This window comes from Cyclospora cayetanensis, unplaced genomic scaffold (assembly GCF_002999335.1).
Source record: "Cyclospora cayetanensis isolate NF1_C8 unplaced genomic scaffold, CcayRef3 CcayRef3_contig_32, whole genome shotgun sequence".
Taxonomy (NCBI): Eukaryota; Apicomplexa; class Conoidasida; order Eucoccidiorida; family Eimeriidae; genus Cyclospora; species Cyclospora cayetanensis.
The window spans coordinates 243403-264414 of NW_020312281.1; the positions used below are offsets into that span (position 1 = coordinate 243403).

Consider the following 21012-nt stretch of genomic DNA (forward strand, 5'->3'; position numbering starts at 1 on the left):
CCAATTTGTCAATTCTTTACTAGTTTAATTGGGTACGGTGCACTAGAAAGTAGTCCCTGAGCGTAGCTTTCCCCGCTACACTTGTGCTGGGCAAGACATTGATGTGCAGCGAGGCAGATGCTTGGGTGTTCTCCGCTTTATAGATAAATCGCACATTGCTTGCGCACTTCTCGCAAGTGAGCCGCCGTTACGACGCCCTTCGATGCGACTGATAGAGGGCAAGTTGCTATGCTCCTCCACCTGTGCACCTTCATTGCAAAAAAGGCAGCTGGCTGTGGCAAAAGTTTCTGTAGGCCGAGAGAGCCATGCATAAGAAATCGAAGTATCAAATACTACAATTCTATCTGTTTCGTGTAAATCTTGCCAAACCCTATAAACAGTCGACCTCGCGTATTTCTTCAGCGGTTCCCTGTGGACTGGCAAGCCGTGTACAACAAGCGAACCCTCACGTGGTGATGTGTATGCCTTAATCGCTTTGATTCACACATGCGCAAAGGGTGAAGGGAAACAGTCATAATGGTCGAAGAATTGAATCGCTGCCGCCAAGCACCCCACCGTGCAACCCAGCAGCAACTACAAATGTCCTTCGAGGTTTCCCCGTGAGCAGATCTGCACTCCTTACTGCGCGGAAGCATTAAATGATTCAACAAATGGATGCAGAGGCTCAGAAAAAGTTTCACTTTGAAATGATACAATGATTTACAAGAACAATGGATGGACGTACAAGTGGTAATGGCACGGCACGAACACGCTGAAACAAACCATCAGGAAATAAGGGGAAACATAGACGATCCAAGCACTTGAGCTCGGTTTTCAATTAGAATTTGGCTCATGGGCAACTGCCACGGTACCCGACCCCTCCGATATTATCTGCCCCACAGTTCGAGACATCTGCCGCGTCTAAGATTCTGTGCTATCCACAGGTACTAAAATGTGCTAAATGGAGTTTATGGTCTGAAACCACAGGTTTCTCTGAATGCGTGCAAAATATAGTGTAGAAGCGATAGCCTACGATGTCATTTCTCCAAGCTGCGGTGTGGACCATGGCCCGGCTGGTGAGCTTCGCTGGCTCGGCGGTCCTATGCAAATTCTTGTTTGTATCGCTTAGTGCCTATGACTGTTCCTAATTGAGACCAGAATATCTGTGTTCTAGGCTCACTGACACCAAAAAACAGGCTCGTATAGAGGGCAGCACAATGTTAATGCACAAGTCAGGGATCTACCTATCTCAACAGCCTGATGACCGCAAAAGGACTTATTTCTCGCCTAATGTCATCATGTCTGCCTTCCTCTCCCCCTTTAGCATTCAGCAGTTTAGTCTGCGTCATTTCTGATAAAGCTGTTTTGCGTAACATATTTTGAGAACTCATCATCAGTCCTCTTTTCCCCATCAACAATGGAACACGCAAAGCACACCGCTACCCCAACCAGCCAGACCAGCTTGATGTGTCAAACGCAGGGTGTGTTCACTCACACTTCTGTGGGAGCAGTGGCTGAGACGGACAACACCGAATGCCGCGTTGCCCTTACACCTGCCACCACCAAGGAGCTCAAGCAAAACGGCCATACGGTTTATTTCCAGCAAGGCTTTGCAAATCGTGCAGGCTTTACAGATGAGCAGTACAAGGAGGCGGGGGCTGTGCCGTGCAGCTCCGCTGAGGAGGTCTATAAGAAATCCGGCATAATCCTCAAGGTACGGTGAACATTCGGGGATCCACAATTGAAATAACATACTCTTCGCATACAGTTGTAGCTCTAGGCTCTTCCACGCAGCGTGGATTTGTGTGTATATATTTACCAGAGCTGTTTGAGCCACATGATTATCAATTGAAGACACATCGTTTGCCTCCCCGACTTCGCGTTGCTTGCTTTTGTTGTTTTTGCCAATTTAGGTGAAGCCACCTCAGGACATGGAGCTGAAGCAAATCAAGTCCCAGCAGGTTGTCTTCTGTTTCATGACAGCCACCGGATGCTCGAAGAAGCAGCAGCAGCTTCTGCATTCGATGACGGAGCGCAAAGCGACGGTCGTCTCCTACAACACTCTCATGAGCTCCACGCCATCCACGACCAACGATAAGTGTACCAAACCCGTGCACAACACAATGGCTGAGATGACTGGATACTTGGCTGTTCAGCAGGCAATGAAGCTCATGGAAAGCAGTGGTAAGGGCACCCTTTTTGGCCAGGTAACAGGAACACCGGGCGCAAATGTGCTGGTCTTGGGGGCAGGGCCAGCTGGTAAGCGGGCTGCCGCTATGGCGGCTGCAGCTGGAGCAACCGTCACTGTTATGGATACGGACACTGAGGCTATGCGTTCCGTCTCGGAAAAAACTCCGAGCATTAAGACTGTGCAGTACACCCAGCAGAATCTGGAGAAGATCATGCCGACGGTAGACGCGGTTCTTGGGTGCGTTATTCCCTCTACCGGGAAAGCTCCCACTCTTGTGTCTGAGCAGCAGATGAAGATGATGCAACGCGGTGGGGTTGCCGTTGACGCAGCTGCCTCAATGGGAGGAAACTTTGCAACCACCAAACCCACAACCATCCAAAACCCCGCATACAGCTGGAACGGCATCACGATGTACACAGCCACAGACATTACCTGTCTGGCTCCCCACACCGCCTCTAAGGTTATTTCTCAGTCCGCCCTCGCCTCCGTGCTCCAAGTGGCCAACAAGGGCTGGAAGAAGGCCGTCATGGAATCTGTTGGCCTTCAGGAGGGTGTCACCATTGCTGAGGGCTCTGTGACCAACACCGCCATCGCAACCCACAGCCAGACCAAATTTACCCCCATTGAACAAGTCCTGGAAAGTGAAATTCAAAAGGTTTCAGACAAGCAGCAAAACATCTCGAGTCTCAAGCAGCAGCTGACCACCTTCCGTATTCAGCAGGGACCCTCCTTTACCATCGAAGCCTAGGCGAATAGCAGCCAAATTGTTCTTGCCATATTCTTACAAGCAGTGATTTGTTTTCACTGTTGTCAGTGAGGCGATTTGAACAAGCGACTTGTGTTATATATGTGTACTAATTCAGTGTATGGGTGAAATCTCTCCCATAGGGCTTTTAGCTCTTCTGCACTAAAACCAGTCTGCAGCTTGCCTGTCCCACCCCTTCGCGCGGTGGGGGCCAAAGTACACTTAGGGGCCACAGTCTAGATAATCGCGAATGCCTGTTTTCTAGTGCCGCGCTCTAATGTCTCCAGTGCGCCCTGGGTTATATTTCAGACCGTTCGGTCTCGAAGTCCACCCGCTGCATGATGGCCGCAGGAGCTGTATAGCCACAATTTTCCATACGGTACAATTCAGATTTGAGTAATACTTTAGCATGTAGTGCTGCCCTAAAGGCGGTGTTCATGAAGTGCCCTTGCCAGGGGGACCCTCGAAGGCTACAATACATGAAACGGTCGTGATTGGAGAGCAACTAGAATTCGCGTTAACCGTAGTGCTCCTAAGGAAGGATCGAGTAGCGTGGTCAGCTTGCATGGAAGCGATCAACGAACTTTTCGGTCCATCAATGTGCCCTGTGTTCTGCTTTGACATAATGGGTTGTCATTGATTTCTAGGTTAGTTGTCTCATTCTGATGTTTGCTATTCTGTGACTTCCGTTTTTTGTGTCCTCTTGTTGCTGTCTACCCGTGTCTGAATTTTCAAGGCTCTCTACCCACTCAGATACAGTTTTTTTCCCGTGTCACCGTGCTGGGTTGCGTGGTGTGAAATTCCTCCATTTCTTCGTTTTTCATTCTACAGTAGTTGGTCGCGCTATTGAGTCAAATAATTGTGCTCCCTTGAAAACTACGCAAGGTTTTGCGAGCAACTGCTTTTCCGTCAATTTCGATTCGGTGGGATCGAGTGCCTTTTTACATAGTATTTCTCATCGCAACATATGTGCAGCAATACATGAACACAACGTTGAGCTTAGAGCTGCTTTAATGGGCCTCTACAAGGTGCAGGAGTGAAAATGCAGTACCTGAACAGGAATACCTATGCCCGAGACGGATGTCACCTGTTTTATGAGGGGTTGAAGACGTCAAGAACCTGAGTGGTCTTGGTATATTCCGGTTTATTTGGCCGTCTATGTCACGGAGTATCCATTTTCAAATGAGTTGACACCAGACAATTCGACTTCCTGAACACTACAGCACCCGCCGTAGCGTGCCTGTTACTCAATGTACTAACCATGTCCTTCCGGCAGCATACTATTGTGAGGCAAGCTCGCTTGACTGCCGTAATTTGTAACTTTTGCTCACTGCTCTGCGTGATTGCTGGCTCGCGTTTATCATCATCTATCTTCGTCGTGTTTGTGGAGAAAGTCGCGTTCCCTGGTGTTCCTCACGTGTGTTGCACCCAGTTAGCCATAGGCGGCATTCTTAAATGGAGGAAACCTATTACTTCTCCTCTCCTTAATAATGTTTATTCATCAATTTCTTCGATGCGAATTTAATGTGTACACGGTGAACCCCACGCAACACATGAACCCCCTCCTTCCGTCGTTGTGGCACAAACCTACAAGCCCCATGTGACGCCAACACCAAAATGGACAGTTTCTTGCACGAAGCTCCCTGAAATATTGCAGTTGCCTTGCTTTTTTATGATTTACTCCCATATTCTTGCCGAAGCGCCGCTGGAGAGACGTTTCTTGTGCTGCCGCAACGGTAGTCTTCGATCCCAAGCAGCCACACAGCTTGAGGGCCGCCGAGAATCGGCGGGTCTGTTTTTGTCCTTCTGTATGTACGCTTAATGGGCACTGCCAGGCCTTGTATGCAAGAACTGACTGTGTGGCTCCTTTGACAGAATCGACCAATGCACGGCGAGTTCCTGCTGATCCCCCGCAGGAGGACTGACTGCCTGTACACAGCGAATTTCGCGCTGCTGAACCACAGACCACTGATCAAAAATTGCAGGACCCGTTGATTGGTTGCTGATACTGCAGCCGTCAGAAAAGCCAAGCTGCTGCTGCAGCCGAGGCAGAGTGTCAACAGCAGGGGCTTTGGAGCGACAAGAAAGTACAGGGGAACATGTGGTAACTGCCGGACTTGTATACTTCGCTGTGCTCATGGGGTGGCCTGCATTCACCTGCGCATGATACCAGTGAGCCGAAGCCTTGAGCTTTCCTGAGGCGGCATGATCCGCAACCAACCGCAGCAGCCAGTGCCTTCATGTGCACAGGATACTTTGGCTTCGTCCAATGCTTCAACGGTAGCAGCATCGACAGCGTTAGGTAGATTAAAGAGAGTTCCCATGGATGCCCTGGGTACTGAGAAGCAGCAGGAGCCATCAGTGGCCAGCTACCCCACTTCGCACTCCCTGTCTCATGCAGAAGCAGCTACCACACCAGTTGCGGCAGCAGCCCAGCTGGAAGCCACAGCGGACGGGAGGGCAGCAGCCTCAACTGCATCAAGAGACTCATTCTATGCGGCGTTCCCGCCAACAGCTGAGGCTACTCTTCTATCTCCTGTTGTAGAGTCGGCACGAACGTGCAGTGTTCCCGCAACAACAGCGGGCAGCACCATACAGGAGCCAGCAGCATCAGGAGCAACAAGGACTGCTCGCCAGGAGGCACAGCGGCGAAACGTCATGCTTTCCTTCGGTTTTACAATTTTGAGCACACTATTCCTCTCGTGTGCTCAGGGGCCCATCTTCGATATGTATATCTTCCTCTTAGGCAATCATAGCAATAAGTGGGCCTCCTCCTAAGATCGCTTGACTTTTCATCATTTTTTAAAGCCTAAGCGAGGCCTCCTGCCACCTCCTGCATTATCGCGTTCCCCCGCTTTTACTTTCGCGCTGTGTCCATGTGTATTCTAGAGCGTCCTCCTTTGTTCACCTTAAAGACTCGAGTTGCTGTTTCTGGTGTCTGGATGTTTAGGTGGGTGGGTAATACCGAGAGTCTCTCCGGGATCGTCTCCCTAATCGTCGCCGCCCCTGTGGGCTTGCTTGTTGACAAATGGCCTAAAGACATTATCTGCAAGGCAAGTGGCGATGGCGCTGCACGTTTATGCAGCAAGGCATTTCGAGACATCGACCCGTAGCCTCTAGAGGCACGGGCTCGTGCGAGAGCTGTTACGCCTAGAACGCGGGGAGCATGAGAGAAATGCCTGCCCTTGAAAGCGAGCAGCTACTCCAAAGGTTCTCGCGCTCATCGGGGACTTGTGTGTAGGCCTCCCGTAGAATATTGCCCTGCGCAGGCTGCCAAGTGTACAAACAGTTTCACAAGCTGTTCTTCATTCGACGTTCAGGATGGGTGCATGGAGACCCCACGAACCTCTGCGTTCAGTCTGGCCTTGTGTGTGTTGATCAGGCGGTTTGCATCGTGGGGCTGTTGGCCTCGGTTTTGAGCTTTTGGGGTGTCTCGACGAATTCGTTCTTGCTTATCATCCCTTCGCTCATTCTTTGGGGCTTGTTCTATGAAGCAAGCAACGGCGCAACTGGTGCCATCTTCACAGACTCCCTCACGCGCGGTCAGCGGACCAAATGGTTCAGTTGGAAAGGTAAGTGACAAGAAATCCGGAGGGAGGCAGCGAGACACAGACGCACACGAAACGCAAAGTAGTACTGAAGCGAACCCTAAGGGCGCCGCATGCGCAGTTACCACCCACCATAAAGAAATCCCTATTCGAACAAACTCCGTAGCGTTGGAGAGAAGCCCTAAACTGCATCCCTTCCCTTCGCGCGGCTTCGAACCCCTAAATGCTCCCGACATGCGAGATGATCTAGCCCTTTCCACCTCGCAAGCAATTGAGAAACACTGAACCGTATACACCCCCGTGGACTCCCTAGAGGCTCCACGAACGCCGTCGTGGAATCCTTGATTGACCTTGACGCGCTCCAGTCTTTAGCCAATTTCCAGGCTTCTGTTTGCTCATTGTGGTACTGCTGCCTGCTGTCTTTCCTGCAAGCTGGCTTGCTGCACTTTTCATGTGCCTCTTTTGTGCTGGCCCTTTGGATGAATAGGGATGATGCAAAGTGCTTCGACTGCGCTCTCACCACTGCTGATGGCTGGTTTCTTCAATGCCTACGGTGACAGCTGGGATTTGGCACGCCTGCGGCTGTTGATCCTCCTCGGCATTATCTTTTTTGGCCCCTCCTCCAGCTTGCTGCTTTGGTTCTTCATAGATCTCTACAGAGTAAGCCAGAGATGACCTGTGAGTATCAGGCGCCAGCGATGGGTGGGAGCAGCAAAGGGTGAAGGTGAGACCATGCACACCAGCGTTTGCAAGCAAACGCTGGCCTGCATGGAATGGAGGGAAAGGTGTTTGGCGTCTTTCGTCTTCTCAGAGAAGGCACAATAGAATCGCCGCTCCAACCGACAACTTCCCCTCTACGACAAATGACAGCAGCAGCAGCGGCAGCAGGGGAATAGCCACAGCAGATTCCGTCGAGGAACCCATGCGTAGGCTCCTATCAGCTACTCAAGAGGCACCTGAATCTTCATTCTCTGCAGCATCCGAAGAAGGGGACGGCGCGGGGCCAGCAGCAGTAAACGACGAAGAGCTTTCGAGGCTACCTCTTCTCTACAGGCACGCTATTTTCCCCTAGGGTAGACTTCAGAGGCCGCTGACTCAAACCTGGATCGAAGGATCCTACGTTTCAGCTGTAAAAGAAAGTGTCTGTGTGTGTGTCTGCAGGAGCGTGCCGTATATAATAAGCATTTCGGACTTTGTGCGCTCAATGGGTGCCGGGATGACTGTGAAGTTCTTTCCGCTTTTCTTTTCGAATGACTACAACCTGTCTCCTATCCACTTGTGCCTTCTCAGCATTTCCTATGCCTTTTCCGTTGCCATCTTTATCTTTTTTGCTTCCACGCTCTCCAAGCACATTGGTGCGACAGCCCCCCTTGACCCCCGGATTGCTAGCTCTGCGAGCAGCGCGCTCCTCTTCCCTCTACACTTCTCCCTTTCGTTGCATGCACACAACTAGCCGGCTCGACAGCTAGCAGCGAGCCTGTCCATTGCACAGAGATGGACGAGCTCAGAGCCTGTTTTCCCGCAACTGGCCAGCTGGATAGGGGTAGCACAAGTAAACGAACGGAGAAGAGGCAGCAGCAGGCGCATCTGCTGCTTGGCCTGTGTACTTGGTTTTCGCGGATACACTGGTCATGGTAGCTTTGCTCCTGTGTTACTCAGTCATGCGCGTCTCAGCTTGATATATATATATATATGTATTCATGTATGTGCGCGTACCTACGTTTGTGTGTATGTTTCTGCGGCAGGCCGTGCGCTTACCTCTCAGTTGTTTTCTCTACTTGGTTTACTTGCCTTGACGGCGATGTGCTATCTGGAGGATCTTCGCTTCCTTATTGCCGCGCACCTCTTAAGGGGAGGCATGCAGAATGCCAACTACCCACTCGATAGGTCTATGATTGTGGACTTTTCCAAAAGTAACGCCCACCGTACAGGCCCTATCCAGTAAAGCCAGCTTAGCCCACGGCATTCGATCCCGTTGAAAATGCACAGAAGACTATTTCGTTAGTTTCCTGTGCGCACGCTGTGTGAAACACCAGCACAGGCGACCCCCAGCAATCCGATTGAGGGCTTGGTCTTAAGGGCTTGTGGCTTGTGGTATATATATTTATATTTAGGCACGGATCGAGGAAAATGGAGTGCTATGGAGACCTTCACGTCCACCTTGTGGTCAGGCAGTGCCTTTCTCGGGGGTATTCTGGCAGATAAAGACTACAGGTGAACAGTATTACCCAACCTGATGAAAAAACTAGTTTCTTCAAGGCCTCCGTTGGGGCTTCTGATTGCCCCCTGCAGCGAAGTCCGCTGAAAGGCCGATTTTTTAGGGTCATCGGATCTTGAACGTACAGCGTTCAGAGGAAGAGCTCACTTCTACAAAGAGCGAATCTATTTATGTACTACAAGAACACAAAGACTGTGCTAGTGTGATCAGTTGTCGCTGGCTGTTCATGCGAATGTGGTCCTTATATTTCGCACCGCGTGTTGTTTTATGCGCTTTCCTTCCTCAGGTATGCCTTTGGTGTAACTGCGATAGTGTACGCCGTCGCATGGCTTGTCTATACGCCCCTCGTTTTCATCATCCCGCAAGCCGAAAGGGCCATAGGGATGCCCAGCGGAGGCCACCCTTCAGAGATACGGCCTACTCAGGAGCGCGAACCTGCATCCGACTCGACCCCCCTCATTGCTGCAGAAGCAGCCACTGTGGCAGCAGATGCACCAGCTGCCGGAGCAACTGCGACGGCAGAAGGAGCAGTGGTAACATCATCAGCAACCACGGCTACAGCTTCTACTGCGCCCAAAGTGACACACCCTGCAGAGCTGTTTTTGTCAAGTGAGCAGACACCTCCCACTGAAAGTGAGAGTGCCAGAAACATGGAGAGCGCGTCCCTTACTGATTCTCCCCCTATAGAAAACTGGGATTGCCCCGATGATGCCCCCTTTTGGAGATCTAGGGAGGGCAGCAACCTCAGCGTAAAAGCCCCGCTTCGGGCAGAATATGAATACCCAATGAAGGGAAAGCAGCATTTACAGCAGGCCCGCGAGCCGCTGCTCCCTGACGTCTGAGGCTTCGCAGGCGAGTGTTGCAGCGTAGCTTGTCTTTTGCGCAGTGCTTGCACCTCGCTCTCGTCCTCCGCCTCACAAACATACAACAGCAGCATTTTCTTTTTATGGCTTTCTTTGTTTTGGGGGCCTCAACCGAAGGCGTTCGAAGAAGACGCACCGCCGTACACGAGTCTTGGTTGCACGTCCCTTGCATGGGTAGTAGGTACAGCGGTTTGATAGTATGTGTAGGAACACATACCATCCAATATGTGCTTCTGCCCCTGAACCCCGTCTCGTGCTCTGCCATCCCCCCTCACTCACGCAGCATTCTATCTGATATCTGCGCACTGTCAGCCCGAGAGCAGCAAACCGGCCCTGCCGTCGTCTCAGTGCAACGGCGGCTAGCGTTTTGTCTGAAAGGGCTCTTGAGCCTCCACTAAGTCCTGTGGACGTGCTGCAGTGGAATCGCAGCCTCCACGAGCCCCCCCCCCCAGTATAGGTGGCCACACGGCCCACTGGTGACTCTAGCTGCTGGCTCGTTTTATCGGCAAGAACTTGGACATCAGTACGCGGCTGCAGTGCACCTGCAGTCAGCCTTGGACGGTCGACAGCTAGCTACCCCGGCACGTAGGCCACCGCTCGATTCTCAACGTACGCCCCACAAAGAAACCGAGAGGCTTCAGCGCAGCTGAAACAGCGAGATAACTCAAAGAAAGGTCTGCTGCCTCATGAACATTCTCCTACATAATTCTTTTGTTCATCGCTAGAAGTCGATTCAATGCTTCTCCCCTACGTCACAAAGCTAGAGCTAGCCCCCGTGACCAGGGAGTCGAGCACCCCACAATCTGTTAAAATTCCGGGGCTGTTATCCGGCCAGACGGGGGTACCCGAATTTCAAAGCGTGCCCAAGCAAGGACCAGCCCGGACACTTTCGTCAAGTGCATAAGTGGTGATATCTTCACCAAGCAGGAAAGGCCCCTGTCGCAGCCCGACACATTCGCGATCTCGTGAGAGACCACGGTAAACACCTTTGGACACGGCTAACCATGTAGCTAGATAGGCAGTGCACTAAAAGCTAGCTATCAAGCTAGGCAGTTAGCTACCTTGCTAGACAGCTGGCTCGCAACGCAAGAAACGTTCTCCAGGGCACCCTGTCGGGGTGTACGGGCACATGAATGGTTCAAAGCATATGCCCCTCGTCGTGAAGCACTAGAGATTTCCCTGATGTATGCCACAGCCCACTACTGAGAAATCACCAAGCTTGTAGGGCAATATTCCCCGTCAGGCTCCCTGGCCGCCTCCACACCGCGTGCAGGCAGATCCGACGAAATGCAACACGGGCACAAGTTGAGGAAAAGAGTGACAAGACGAGCATGGGGAAGAGGAGAGGGAGAAGAAAGTCTCCTTTTGCTCCTCTTAAGAAGCAACCAGACGCAAGTCCACGGCAGAGAAAAAGAAAGCAGGAGAGAAAATTGGAGGCAGGGATCGGTCTCCAATATATAGAGCAATGAAGGCGCTGAGAACTGCTAGTTGCGCACTTTAACGTCGCATATTTTCTGCATCATTTCGACGAACTCGTCAAAGTCAACCTGAGGCAAGACAGATCGAAGTAACGAAGAAGCAAGCAAATATGCCGCATGTAATATACACCTAAGTATATATCTAAGCATTTTTTTGAGGCCAAGGAAAAACGCTCTGCCGTAGCACGGCAGATGTGTACCCAGTGGCTGTGGGGCTGTTGTGGCTGTAAAAGATGGCTGACCTCTCCATCGTTGTTTTTGTCACATTCAACGAGGACCTCGTGCCAAGCCTTATCGTCTATCGCCGTGATGCCAAACAGCTACACCCAAGCACAACAGATATCAGACACTCGACAGAACATACTATAAAGCCACCGAATGCATGCAAAAGAATAGAGCCCTCCAGAGTTTGGAGCATGAAATGGTAAACAAAAGCCTGCAGAATAACACGTTAGATCGATAGGCATTAACTATTCCATCCAAACAAAAAGCATGGTTGATGGGTTTCCACTAGATTTCGGTCTTCGCATCAACGCATCTTAAAGCTTCTACTTGTTAGGGAATACAAATAGCCGCCAAGGAAATGACGCCGCAAAGAGAGAGCAAAATACACCGTGCAAGCCTTTCTCTTTGTAACAATAACAGAAAGGGTGCAAAGAAAAGACGCTACAGGGGAAGAGAAAGGACTAACTATACCCCTCAACTAATTGAGTTGCACTGTATGGGACGAAAAGGCAGAAGCTATGAATAAAACACAACACCTCTCCAGCAGCTACCTTGGCTAGCTCGTCATTCGTAATCTTTCCAGAGCCATCGCTGTCAAATTGCTGGAAGGCCTGGAGAAGCCGTTCGCGCGAAAGCAGCAGCTGTTTGTCCATGCAGACCGTTACAAACTCTAAGATGCGAACACGCATAAATCAACCGCCACAGCCCACATCCGTCACTCTATGATACCCGTTTCTACCACTCTCCTTCTTGTGCATCCCTCTTTCCCTATGTTCCTGTAGCCTGCCGTTCCCGCCATCCTGCCCAGCATTCCCCACTCCCCCGAGTGCTTCCTGCTAGAGGTGCATTACCAGAATACTCAATATAACCGTTCTTGTCGAAGTCAACCGTTGCCAGAATTTGGTCAACCTCCGATTCGATCGTCGCTTCATCCACTTCACCCGTCTCGCCCTTCCACTGGACAGCAAGCAAGCACACGCACAAAATAACAGGGAAGCGACATGTGCAAGAGAAGAAAGCGAGAAGTGAGCGAACTAAGCCCCGTACAAGCAAATGCGTGGATATGCTTTGCGGTATATAACTGGCAGCTGCAACAAAGTGCGAAGGGAACATTGCCTGATTTCAATGTGTGCCTCATGAAGTTTGTTGTTACATGAAGTTTGTTGCTACAAATAGATGCAGTGTCTGTCGCATGTATAGGGCACAAAATTTCTGTAGTTCTTTCTAGTGGCGGGACCATTACTACACTGTGCAACACAAAATACCTCCAGCAGCTTTCTGTATCCCTCAATCAGCTCTTTTCTATCCAGTTGCCCGTCCCCGTTTTTGTCTAGGGCCCTGAAGATTGTAGTTAGCTCCTTTGTTTCCTCGACAGTCGTCAGTTTAGAGCCCATAAAGAGCATTGCTGCCTGCGCCAGCTTCTGCGTAGACCTGAAAGAACGCCAACAGCACTCTTGCATCCGCTTTCAAATCACGTATCACATCATTCCAAAACGCCACAAAATGCGGATCAAACGGAGGTAGCCACACACCAGAAATAGAACCCCATACGTCGCACCCCTGCTTGACGGTTGCTTCCTGCCCGTCATCCATAGCTGCACGAACTCCCTAATATGGCTTGATAATCCCCGCAAAACAGTCTCAGCAGTCCACCAGCAAACACCGAGTAGCCTTTTTCCCCCTGCCTCTCGAGAAATATTAGCCCTTTCTAATTATGAACCCACTGGAATTTCTTCATATTGCCAAGAGCCCCAGTAAGTGCATGCTTGGACATATCTGTGTCTTTTTGCGCCGAGAATTTAACAATCCAAGGATGACTCAAGCATTCTTCGGCCGAAATCCTTTTACTTGAGTCATAGGTAAGCATCTTCCGCACAAGATCCTTCGCCTCCTCAGACACATGACCCCAATCTGGCATCTCGAACGAGAACTGAGGACGCGCACAGATCAGCAGAACCAACAAGATACAGTCCACGCTCCATAAAAGTCCAACGAAGAACAAACACAAAGAATAGCGAACAACAGAGCAGTCAGGGTTAGCACACCTTCATCCTTTTCTGCCATGCAAGCAGTCATACACAGATGCTCTCATTTTTCAACACCGCATCAGGTGCTCTTATTTACTAGATCCTCAAAAATCCGTTTGCCCCGAGCACGAATGTTCATATATACGTGCACTCCCTCACCACTTTGCGCCTCCTTGACCACACATGTGCATCGAATTGCTCTGTAGAGTGTTCCGCGGAGGCGCGACGCAGCAGGCTAGCAAAAACCTATCCCCAGCTCCTTACCTTGCCTCGTTCCACCCTCTTTAGAATCTCTTGGTCAGTCTGGCCGCCGAATGGCGGATAACCGCAAAGGAGGATGTAGAGGATGACTCCACAAGACCAGACATCGCACTTCTCGTCGTATTTCTTTCTCAGTACCTCAGGAGCAATGTAATATGCGCTGAAAAGAGCCACATAACGAGAGCCAAAAAACAACGACATGCGTCGACATGCGAATGAACGAAAGGCCTCATGCCGTGAAGGCGGCCGAAAGGCAGTAGAGGGTCTCCCTAGAGGCACGAAGAGCTGTAAAAGGGTGTCACAAAGCACCGTCAACGGGCGCATACAGAAGATTAGCCCAAGACAAAACTCATACAAAACAAAAACGCCGAAACACAACAGGGTAGCACGACCACGCGGAAAATACTTGAACAGGACTGTGCAAAGGGAGAAGGAATACAGTTATTGACGGACAAATGTGCATATATGTGCACATATATATATATATATATGAATGTATGTACATATAAATATAGGCAGACATATGGCACAAAGCATTAATCGTTGTGGACCTTTCATTTTGATCGCCAGCTACTGCATATGTACGCATTCAAGCAGGTACATGCAAGCGTTGCATGAGCACGCATAAAAATGTGAGTGCGTGTTTCCAGTGCAATGTATCAGGCTATATGGATTGATTAAGGGTGAACGAAATGCAAAGGACGACGATGGGCAAACAGAACACACACCGATTCGCAGGCAGCTGTACTAACAAACTCTGACTCGGGAAGCCTCGCCTCCTGCTTACGTTCCTAGTCTTTCTCTCATCTTCCCGCCAACCTCGTAGTGTGCCGATAGTCCGAAGTCTACAATTTTGATTAGAGCGTCCTTAGCTCTGCTCTCGAGTAACAGGTTCTCAGGTTTCAGATCGCGGTGGACGATGCTGTGGTTGTGCAGGTACAAGACGCCACTGAGGACTTGCTTCATGATCACTGCTGCATCTACCTCGGAAAATTTTTGACGCGAGATGATCTCGTCGAACAACTCGCCCCCCCGATACACTTCCATTACCTGGCAGAATAAGCGCCAGCAAAAAACGATAAGGAGAACACATGGATGCGCCAGACGAAGGAAGACAAGGCAGCAAGAAGACACGGACAGACGGACGATTCACAAGCACACCCCATGAGGATCCCAACTCACCCAAAAACCCCCCTGCAACCTTCAAGGTTTCGACGTCCGAAAAGCTAAGCCTCACAAGATAATAGTTCCTTTTATCGTCAAAGAATTCATATAGCTTCATGATGTTCGGATGATCGAGCTGCTTGAGCACCGCAACTTCCTCCAAAAGAGCGCCGCTGCTGGGTGCGGAAACGGAGGATTTTTTGATGATTTTAATGGCCCGTTCAGCGCCCGTTTGTTTGTCCTTGCACAGCAACACCTCCCCATAAGCTCCGCTGCCAAGCTTCTTCACTCGCTGGAACCGGTCGCTCAAGTGACCCCTCTGCTGCACGATGTACATCCCTGGCGACGCAGGCACACCATAGAGGGCAAGCTGGTTGATGAAACTGTCAGCCACAGCTAGCGCATGCTTGCAAATACGAGTGACCGCTACAAAAGCGCACATGTACGACACGAATCACGGGAGAGGAAACAAGCTCAGACAGGGCGCGCAGAATATATGCAGGGAAAAATACGCAAAAAGCACGAATGCATCGCGCCGAAGGATGGACAGAAAGGCCAGCGGGCGCATACAAGGCAAGACCAACACGCCTGGGGAGATACGACAGCAGGGACAATACTGGAAACATGTGAGCCGTGCTACAAGCCAAAGCAAAGTGGGGGGAGGAAAAAGTGGAGACGACAGGAGCTGACAAAAGTTGTTTGTCACGTAGAGAGCGCAGCCTCAAAAGATTCCAAAACGAAGAGGACACGGAACCGAGTTGCTGTTCTTGAAAGGGCAGCCAAAGTCACACTTCAGGACCACTAGAAGGATCAAAAGGAGTCGCCCCCAAGGGCGCAACTGAATAGAACTCTCCACCCATCGAATGGAGGACGAAGTGCCGAGGTACAAGCACTGTCACCTTCGAACACGGCCAATAGAAAAGAATGGAGAAAAGCCGAGAAAGCCCCCCAGAGACTAAACCACGAAGAATTCAGCTGCGGACCAAGGCGCAAAATAGGGCAAGAGAAAAGCACGTACCTGGAGTCATCGCCATGGCATCCTTCTGAGGCTTTTCGCCGCTTTTACCCTCAGCGCCGGAGGAATTCTGCGCCTGAGTCCGGTCGTCAGACTGCTTTTTTCCATCCTCAGCATTGGAGCCGGTTCTAGTCCCTTTAGATTTCGACGGGACGCACCCCATTTTCTTCCGAGTCTATGAGCTCCGAACCGTTAACCTTAACCCTAGGAACACAGACAACGAGACGAGGAGGAAGGCTTGGCCCATGCTTGCCCATTATCTCGGGAATGACTACGCGGGGGAAAGGCTAATTTCCAAACACGCATTCGTGCTGACGCAAGTGTATTTCACTACGAGCACACCACGGGCGGTAAGCCCCTGCTTGGCTGGTAGGCACGACAAACTTACTGCGTCTTGGCACCCCACGCGGGCAGGGCAAATCGGTGAGAAAAGAAACAGGTGAGCGGGCGCCTCGTGCTCAATCTGGGCAGAGTACACTCAAGTCAATGGCAAGAGCAGTGTGCTGCAAGCGCCACAGGGAGCCTACAAGCCTCACAGCCGAATATGCGACAAGGATGCAGAATACAAAAATGAAGAGCAAGAAAACTAAAATGACGATTTGGGTTTCGTTTCCTCGGGGCACCAGCAGCAGCTTGCTGTTGCCCTTATCTCTAGAGGAAGGACGCAGGCGGGGCCAAACCCTTCGCCCACGTAGGCATAGAAGAAAAAGTATATGAGCACGACAGCTGTGTATCCCTTGAAAACGAAGGACAACACACAGTCTACGTACGGGAATTACAATGAGAATTGCCCGTGTTGCAGCATCAGCTACTTGCGGCTGCGCTGTTCAAGCAATAAGGAGGAAAACGGGCTGTGTAGCAGCTCCTTTATGTGCTTTTAAATTAGGCTATCTCTGCCGAATTTCCCTACATTAAACAGAAACAGCCGCAGCCCAAAAGAAGCAGAGAGAGCCCAACATCGACGATATAAACCAGGGGCCCCAAACACCGCCACGCCGAAGCAGCAGCAGCAGCAGCCGCTTGTTGCGGCTCTTTCTAATTTTTTATCGAATCTTCGCCCAACACTGCGATTTTCCTTTGTTTGCTAGCATGTTGAAGAGATTTATGTGATCCTCGGCGGCACTTTGGAACGAAATGCCGAGGAAGAGGAGCACAGGTGTGTGCGTGGTCCATGGAAAGATCGTAGAGCGAGAACTCTACACAGCGGCTCGTGAGCTTGCTATACAGCTCTTTTTTCATCTTCAGATTCAGTTGTATTTTCGAAAGGGCCTAAATGGGAGCTCGGTAAGAAAGAGTGGTTTGTCCATTTAAAAGATAAACGTTCCCCGTAGGCTGGTTATCCGTGCATTTAACGCGCCAGAACTCGGCAAGCCATTGCTAACCTTTTTCTTTCCTTCGCTATACTATCCTCATCTCTTTCTTCCTCGTGAATGCCTATCATGCAAGTCCATTGTTCTCTTTTTATCGCTCCGCTATGCCATGAGCCCTGCACTCGCCGTCAGCAAGGTTGCGATGAGAAGGCATGGATTACAGGTGTGCCTTTGAGTAGATAATTCCTTCTCCATGTGCCGATTATGCATTATGGCCAGGGAAGCGGCTAACTGCAGCTACCCATTGGGGTACCAAACGGCCGGATGCGTTGTCAAACACGCGGGGTGTGGCGGGCCAAATAGGTACACTTGGAACACGCTCTACCACACTTGAAATACGTAACTGAGGGCTAATGAAGAACTGACAAATTGGTTTGTTTGTACGTAAATTTTAGTTTCCGCAGATTGCTGCTAGCGCGATACAAGAAGGAGTAATGCTACGTGCGTGCGTGCTGGATGCTATGCCGAACTAGCTGTGGATGCTCGGAGTGTTTTAGGGTGCAGATAGGCACGCCCAAGCAATATCTCCCCCCCATACCGAAGTTTTGAGGGCCTTGGGCACGGATGGGAGAAAATTCATATGGAATGCACTCAACAACTTTCTGTTTAGCTCATATCAACTCCGAATATGTGTATCTTCCTGCAGAAGCCTTACGTGGAGCGTTACACTTAGTTGCACCGCATGCTTTGATTTTTTGCTTTCCATTCATTCACCAGCTACGAAAGCAGTAGGAGTCAGGCTTCTTTACAATATGTGTTCGGGATGTGATGGAGTTATTTGACTCTCAATAATCGGCTTTCTTTGGCAACAATCTGAAAAAAATACCGTGTGGCAGTGAAAGTTGACGGTGGCGCGACGTATGTTGAGGCGGCACAGGCAGGCCTGTTAGGTGCTTTGAGCCCGGTGGCTTCCTAGCTGGTAGAAAGACATGACTTGGTTGCCAATAAAATGCTTGTGAATGCACCGATGCGGTTATACCGGTAATAGAAGTATCATGGCCGCAAGGGCGGGCAACTACTCGAAGAGAACGTCTGTTTACCCTGCAACTGGAGAGATACGCGTGCCCCTTTCGCCTTGCTTATTTGGAAGAGAAGAAATTAAGTGGTAACTGTAGTATTGTAGAGGAAGTCTTCACTTTGCAGGAATTACTACAGTTTACGCCCTCGAACAAGCCCTAACTCATTTGTTTATGCCAAGTGTAGCTAAACAGCAAGCGTGGAGGAAGTTCAGAAATCTATGCAGAGAAGTCTAGTGATACATACATCTCTCGAGAAATACACAACTTTGTTTTACAAAAGCCACAAAGTAGTCGAGCAGATGCTTTATCCGTGAGTCATCACAGGTCTACCCGAAGTGTCAAGTCAGGGGGTCGCACGATCGGCTACGACTAAGCAAGTTCATCAGCTTTAGGCCTTGGCAAACGAGGAACTGCTTTAGGTTTCAGAAGAGGAAGAGAGCTTGTATTTAGGGCCCATAGATGTCGGAGCTGTGTCCGCCCGATAGAGCCTAGAGCCAACGGTCAATCAGAAACAAAAGCCAAAGGGAACCCTTGCTTCTCAGTGGTCCCAGACTATCCTTCAACAGCTCATCTGCTTTTACTGTGGGAAAGCGTGTTAAAGCGGAGCTCAAACCGCGTGTAAAAGCCAACTAAGGCAACTACTAGGACTGGGACTGGCGGAAGCAGGCTGCTTGGCCGGCAAAGAATTCTCTTCAGGGCAACGGAGAGGCCCCCAAGCAGACTGCGGCATGATGAAGGGGCCTCCAGAGGATCGAGTTGCAGTTGGGAGCCTATCATGAGTCGATTGGGCGCTGATACAAGTTCTCACTAATGGTCCAAATTTTCTAGCATTACTTGTCAGTAGATGCTTGAAAAGTGGGGCTAAAATCAGAGGAGACGGCGCAGGAGTGCAATCTGCCTGTTCACTCGTGAGCATAGTCCCTGAGACTCACTTCCGCCAACAAGGCTACAACAGTCGAAGGATACATCTAGTTGGATTGTAGTTCAATCAGCATGATCCTCTACGTGGACCCACGCACCATGATGGTAGTCTTAGGTCGGCATCGGATGAGCTAATGAACAACGCCAGATCCGGTGAAATTTTGAAGCAACCAAGGTGCAAGCTCTACCTTCACGCACCTGCCAAGACATTGCAAAGCTCTATGAGCGTCTATCTTACTACCGAAATTAAATTCCTGGAAATGCTCGAATCGCTGCATTTTTTACTTTTCCACTACAGAAAGCCTAGTCTGTGATCTGGAACGAGAAGGCTGATGTAGCAGCAAGGACAATTATCATTCGTCTTACGATTCGTCCGGTACTGGCGCTGCCCGACTACAATCGTCATTGCGTCTTAACGAACGATACTCTTGACGTAAAGGTGGCTGCTGCTCTGTGCTCAGAGCCTATGGGTCCTCCGAAACAATGAATTGTTGATTGTTACTCTCAGTGCTTTGCCAAAACCGAATAGTGGAATTCAATACGGGAAAAGTAACTCGGCGCAAAATATGACGGCACCATCAACTGAGGGGCATTTTACTGTCCATACCGAACAACAGGTTTACTGTACCTGACGAAAAATTCTAAGGACTTCAACAGCCCTCGACTTTTTTGATAGCTTAAATCCCTCCTGCAATATGATTTACAATGAAGCACAATAAAGGCATCACCAAGATGGTCGCTGATGCCCTCTCGCGGCATGCCGGCAAATTATCGTCTTTCGTCTGAACCGCCCTTGAATTTGTCAATTCGCGGTTGCTCTACATACTGCATGTCTTACCCCCTTGACTCCATGGAATTTGCTATTGCTGCCAAAGTCTAAAATGGTAAAAGGAAGCGCATTTCGCGAAACAGGCATATGCGTTGTTACTCACTTCCAGCATCTCAAGCGGCGAAATTTGCCGTAGTCCAGTCTTTTGCAAAGCTCTCCAATTCTAGGGAGGAATAACACTGTTCTGAATATGGAATTTGTTGTTAACTTTTGGAGTCGAATTTTAGGACAGCATCTACGCAGTTGTTGACAGGCCCAGCAAGCGGCCATTTCATTCCGTCTTCCAGCTATGTCACGTGTCAAGAAATCGCTCATCGACTTTTACCTCGTAACTGAAGGCTTCCGATATTCCTTAGAGTGTCACTATGGGCAGGAATACAGCTAGCGCGTCCTAGTAACAATGCCTTTATGATGGGCCTGCATGCTGACCGCAATATAATCGTTGCAAGCCACTTTGAGGCACACGGAATGACCAAACGTTCCAAATACTTCTTTCTGTAGTGGTTATGACTCTAATCTAACAAGGATCCGATTGCTTGGCTTCACTTTCATCGTAAAACTGATTGTTGATGTATGTCAAGACAACCATACCCTCATCTTGCCCCTTCTCGTGCGCGTCCCTGATCTCTAGTACAGATCTCCTGAGCGCTCTGTACGTGGAACTGGTAATCCAGGGACAGCAGCCACCCTTAGCACCTAAGAGACTCAGAGAACAGCCGGATGGTATAGGCAAATGCATTTACAAAGCTTAAAGGCGCATAACACGAAATCGTGTTTTGCGCCGGCTGGCTGTGTGGCTCCAGCTTGGAGATCTGGTCTTGGTAGATTGGGAGGCTTTCCTTAGAGCACAAGTAAGTGGCCAGACTAAGAAGTTGGCGGCCGGGTGTGTAGACTCATTTTCGATTTCCTCATAAATCAATGCTGTTTTTGCTGTATCGATTCTCTAAAAGCTCGAGGTATTAGAGGAATATTTATAATGGCTTCCGAAGGAAGTTCCAAACTTTCCGGAGTATCCGTTCACTTTACGGCGCAGGCAAGAGAGCCGCTTGGAGGAACATGATCCACAGCGAGCCGTAAAGGTGCAGGATTCTACAGCGTAAACGGGCATCAAGTGGAGTGAAGTAAAGTACGCAAGCTTTATCGGTTGATGGGAAAACAG

General features: G+C 50.0%; 3 protein-coding genes across 3 annotated transcripts; 2 read left to right on the forward strand and 1 right to left on the reverse strand.

The window, feature by feature from the left end:
• Positions 1 to 1396: 1396 nt before the first annotated feature.
• Positions 1397 to 2918, forward strand: LOC34619205 (alanine dehydrogenase). The gene is made up of 2 exons (XM_022732509.1): positions 1397 to 1693; positions 1893 to 2918. The coding sequence occupies exons 1-2, from the start codon at positions 1397 to 1399 to the stop codon at positions 2916 to 2918; spliced, it is 1323 nt and encodes a 440-aa protein (XP_022593325.1).
• Positions 2919 to 5120: 2202 nt separating this feature from the next.
• On the forward strand, positions 5121 to 9739 carry LOC34619204. The gene is made up of 12 exons (XM_026333915.1): positions 5121 to 5486; positions 5556 to 5677; positions 5866 to 5968; positions 6298 to 6487; positions 6951 to 7123; positions 7188 to 7498; positions 7625 to 7818; positions 8209 to 8376; positions 8578 to 8677; positions 8968 to 9160; positions 9296 to 9430; positions 9662 to 9739. Exons 1-12 carry the CDS (start codon positions 5121 to 5123, stop codon positions 9737 to 9739), a joined length of 2133 nt encoding a protein of 710 aa, XP_026189700.1.
• A 1289-nt stretch (positions 9740 to 11028) lies between these two features.
• LOC34619203 (calcium-dependent protein kinase 1) lies at positions 11029 to 15877 on the reverse strand. The gene is made up of 10 exons (XM_026333916.1): positions 15718 to 15877; positions 14773 to 15038; positions 14323 to 14585; positions 13539 to 13695; positions 12972 to 13177; positions 12513 to 12678; positions 12099 to 12204; positions 11799 to 11917; positions 11265 to 11342; positions 11029 to 11091 (listed from the first exon to the last, which is right to left on the reverse strand). The coding sequence occupies exons 1-10, from the start codon at positions 15875 to 15877 to the stop codon at positions 11029 to 11031; spliced, it is 1584 nt and encodes a 527-aa protein (XP_026189701.1).
• Between the last annotated feature and the right edge of the window lie 5135 nt (positions 15878 to 21012).

What these genes read in the sequence shown, in the direction of transcription:
- LOC34619204 (XM_026333915.1), top strand. Translation starts at nt 5,121, where the DNA reads ATGATCCGCAACCAACCGCAGCAGCCAGTGCCTTCATGTGCACAGGAT. An exon ending in AACGACGAAGAGCTTTCGAG is followed by an intron (nt 7,499 to 7,624) that starts GCTACCTCTTCT and finishes GTGTGTCTGCAG; the next exon opens with GAGCGTGCCGTATATAATAA. An exon ending in GATTGTGGACTTTTCCAAAA is followed by an intron (nt 8,377 to 8,577) that starts GTAACGCCCACC and finishes ATTTATATTTAG; the next exon opens with GCACGGATCGAGGAAAATGG.
- LOC34619203 (XM_026333916.1), bottom strand. Translation starts at nt 15,877, where the DNA reads ATGGGGTGCGTCCCGTCGAAATCTAAAGGGACTAGAACCGGCTCCAAT. An exon ending in ATGAGAGAAAGACTAGGAAC is followed by an intron (nt 13,696 to 14,322) that starts GTAAGCAGGAGG and finishes GGCTCTTTTCAG; the next exon opens with CGCATATTACATTGCTCCTG. An exon ending in CGGTTATATTGAGTATTCTG is followed by an intron (nt 11,918 to 12,098) that starts GTAATGCACCTC and finishes TTCGCATCTTAG; the next exon opens with AGTTTGTAACGGTCTGCATG.
- LOC34619205 (XM_022732509.1), top strand. Translation starts at nt 1,397, where the DNA reads ATGGAACACGCAAAGCACACCGCTACCCCAACCAGCCAGACCAGCTTG. An exon ending in AATCCGGCATAATCCTCAAG is followed by an intron (nt 1,694 to 1,892) that starts GTACGGTGAACA and finishes TTGCCAATTTAG; the next exon opens with GTGAAGCCACCTCAGGACAT.